General features: G+C 46.6%; 1 protein-coding gene across 3 annotated transcripts in view; it reads left to right on the forward strand.

The window, feature by feature from the left end:
- rif1 (replication timing regulatory factor 1) overlaps positions 1-2,295 on the forward strand; it is a 36,871-nt gene that overhangs the window by 5,363 nt on the left and 29,213 nt on the right. For all 3 annotated transcript variants that reach the window (XM_015396418.1, XM_015396420.1, XM_015396419.1), the window contains exons 9-13: positions 99-250; positions 330-444; positions 525-701; positions 959-1,069; positions 1,994-2,056. In XM_015396418.1, the coding sequence (XP_015251904.1) occupies positions 99-250; positions 330-444; positions 525-701; positions 959-1,069; positions 1,994-2,056 (618 nt within the window). The remainder of the gene's footprint in view (positions 1-98; positions 251-329; positions 445-524; positions 702-958; positions 1,070-1,993; positions 2,057-2,295) is intronic.

The following is a 2,295-nucleotide window of genomic DNA, read 5'->3' on the forward strand; positions in this document are numbered from 1 at the left end:
ATCCGTTTTCCTCATAGATCCGTTTTCCTCATAGATCCGTTTTCCTCCCTCCCTCCCGTTGCTCTCCTGGTTTTGACCTCCCTGTGAATCTCCTCCAGATATCCTGAGCAACTCCAAACGAATGAAGCTGCTCATGCAGCCGCTCATCTCCATCCAGGTGAGAACGGAGGCCCTGCTGCTCACCAAGGTGGAGGTCTGGTGGTATCTGATAGTGCAGCTGGGACCCAACCTGTCCCCCAACTTTGAGCAGGTGAGGAGCGGCTCCGTCACGCCGCTGCTGCTGATCCTCAGCGCTCCTCCACGCAGGCTGACACTCTGATCCTCTGCAGGTCGCGGCGCCTCTGCTCCAGTCCACCATCAGGTCCGATTCGTCCGCCGTTCCAAACACTCCTTCTAGACCCGTCGCTCAAAACGGAGCCGTGGCGCCCAGCACCCCGAAATCAGGTTTGCTCCTCCGTCCAGACGGACTCGCTGGCTGCTGCACAGATTAACGCTCAGATTAAGAGTTTTCCCGGTCTCCTCAGGCAACGTCTCCCTGAACGCTTCGGTCGGCACGCTATCGATGAGCCTGAACTCCAGCATGCAGGCTTCCTCCTGCTTCTCCTCCATTCAGCTGCTGGGCCTGGAGATGCTGCTCCACTACTTCCTGGGACCGGAGGTCGTTGCTGCTGCAGCAAAGAACAAGATTATGTTAAATCTAGGTGGGTGAAAGACGCACACCCGCCGTCTGCCATCAGTCGGGGGGTCTGACCAAGTCTGGAGTCATTATTGTCATAGAAAATATCCAGTTTCTCATCTAGTTGATGTTCAATCTTCCAGCTTCTGTCCAGTTTAGTCATTTTTCTGCCCAGAAACCATAAAGTTAGACAGTCTTTCCTAGATGTAGCTCTTCCTTAAACAGTCGGGTCGCCCGATTGGATCAGGGAGTTTCCTAACGTGAAAGTTTTGTTGTTTCCAGAACCTCTGAATCATCCGCTCCTCTCTGGCGCTCCATCCTTCATGAAACACGCCGCCGTGCTCCTCTCCAACATCAGAGACGGCTTCACCGCCGTTGGCAAAGAGGCTCCAGGTAAATTCTACCTACTGGATCATCAGCCTCTGCTGGATCTGGATCTGGATCCGCTCAGGGCGCCGACTTTTCCTTTATTTTAAACTCAGTTTCCTGATTCATCAATTTTATGGAAGTTTACGGATACCTTTTTTTTTTTATTTATCTTTTTCTGATTTATCTCCAAGACAAAGTAGAAACTAGCTACTAGTTGTGTCGATGGATGTTCAGTTCTGTAGCTTTTATTTGTCCCCTTTCACACACATTCACACAAAAACACATAAAATATTTTAACATGATAAAAGTAAAATGGAAAACTGTAAATCATATACCAGTCTAATGTTTACATTTAATCCCTGCTGCACCTTAAGAAATGGAAATGTATTGAGAGCTGTACTGAATGACATTCTGTTTCGTTTACACCCTGTGTACAAAATGACAATAAAGTTTGTCTGAGTCAATTTGGATATAAAGCAAATCAAATGGATTTACAGCAGAAAATAAGATACTTTCATTCATAAATATTATGTTAAACACTGAATTAGGGCTGAAACGATTGATCAGATGAATCAATTATTGAAATAATTGTCAACTGATTTAGTTAAGTGGAATATAAAGACTGTAAAACATGCCTTTAGCTGACAGAGCGACACACTTAGAGCACGAATAATATGAAAATTATTTTAAAAAATTGTAAACATTTCCATTAGTTCGCATCAGCGCTGAAATCTGATTCGGATGTTGGAATCAGTGCGTCTCTTAAGTTGTCAGTATTTAAAACGGTGTCTGACGCTTCAGTTTCTTGTTTTCAGAGCAGCAGAGCTCTGCTTCCAGACCAGTCTGGTCGCTAAGCTAACTGGAAGCCACTTCCAGTCCTGATAAAGCCTGGAGGCAAACCTCATAAAGACTTCCTGCATGCTAACAGATACCCTTGTTCTTCCACAGAGCCGCTGTTAGCCGTCATTTGGACCAGTCTCGTCCGGTTCGTCAACTTGACTATAGACTCAGGTAAGCACCTCTGCTGCCGGCGTTAAACACAGGAAGGCTAATAAAGACCGTCGACTGGTTCTGGGTCAGGATCTGCTTCTCCGATCAGAAACCAAGCTGAAGGATAGAATCACTGCTGCCTAATGCTGCGTTCACACCAATCAGAAATGCTCAAACGCAGAAATCTGGACACTGGGTCAATCTGTGGTCAAGTTGCTTTGATGCGATCTGGCTGCTCGGAGCTCCGGTTGTTGATCTGC

Source organism: Cyprinodon variegatus, unplaced genomic scaffold (assembly GCF_000732505.1).
Source record: "Cyprinodon variegatus isolate N-32 unplaced genomic scaffold, C_variegatus-1.0 Scaffold796, whole genome shotgun sequence".
Lineage (NCBI taxonomy): Eukaryota > Metazoa > Chordata > Actinopteri > Cyprinodontiformes > Cyprinodontidae > Cyprinodon > Cyprinodon variegatus.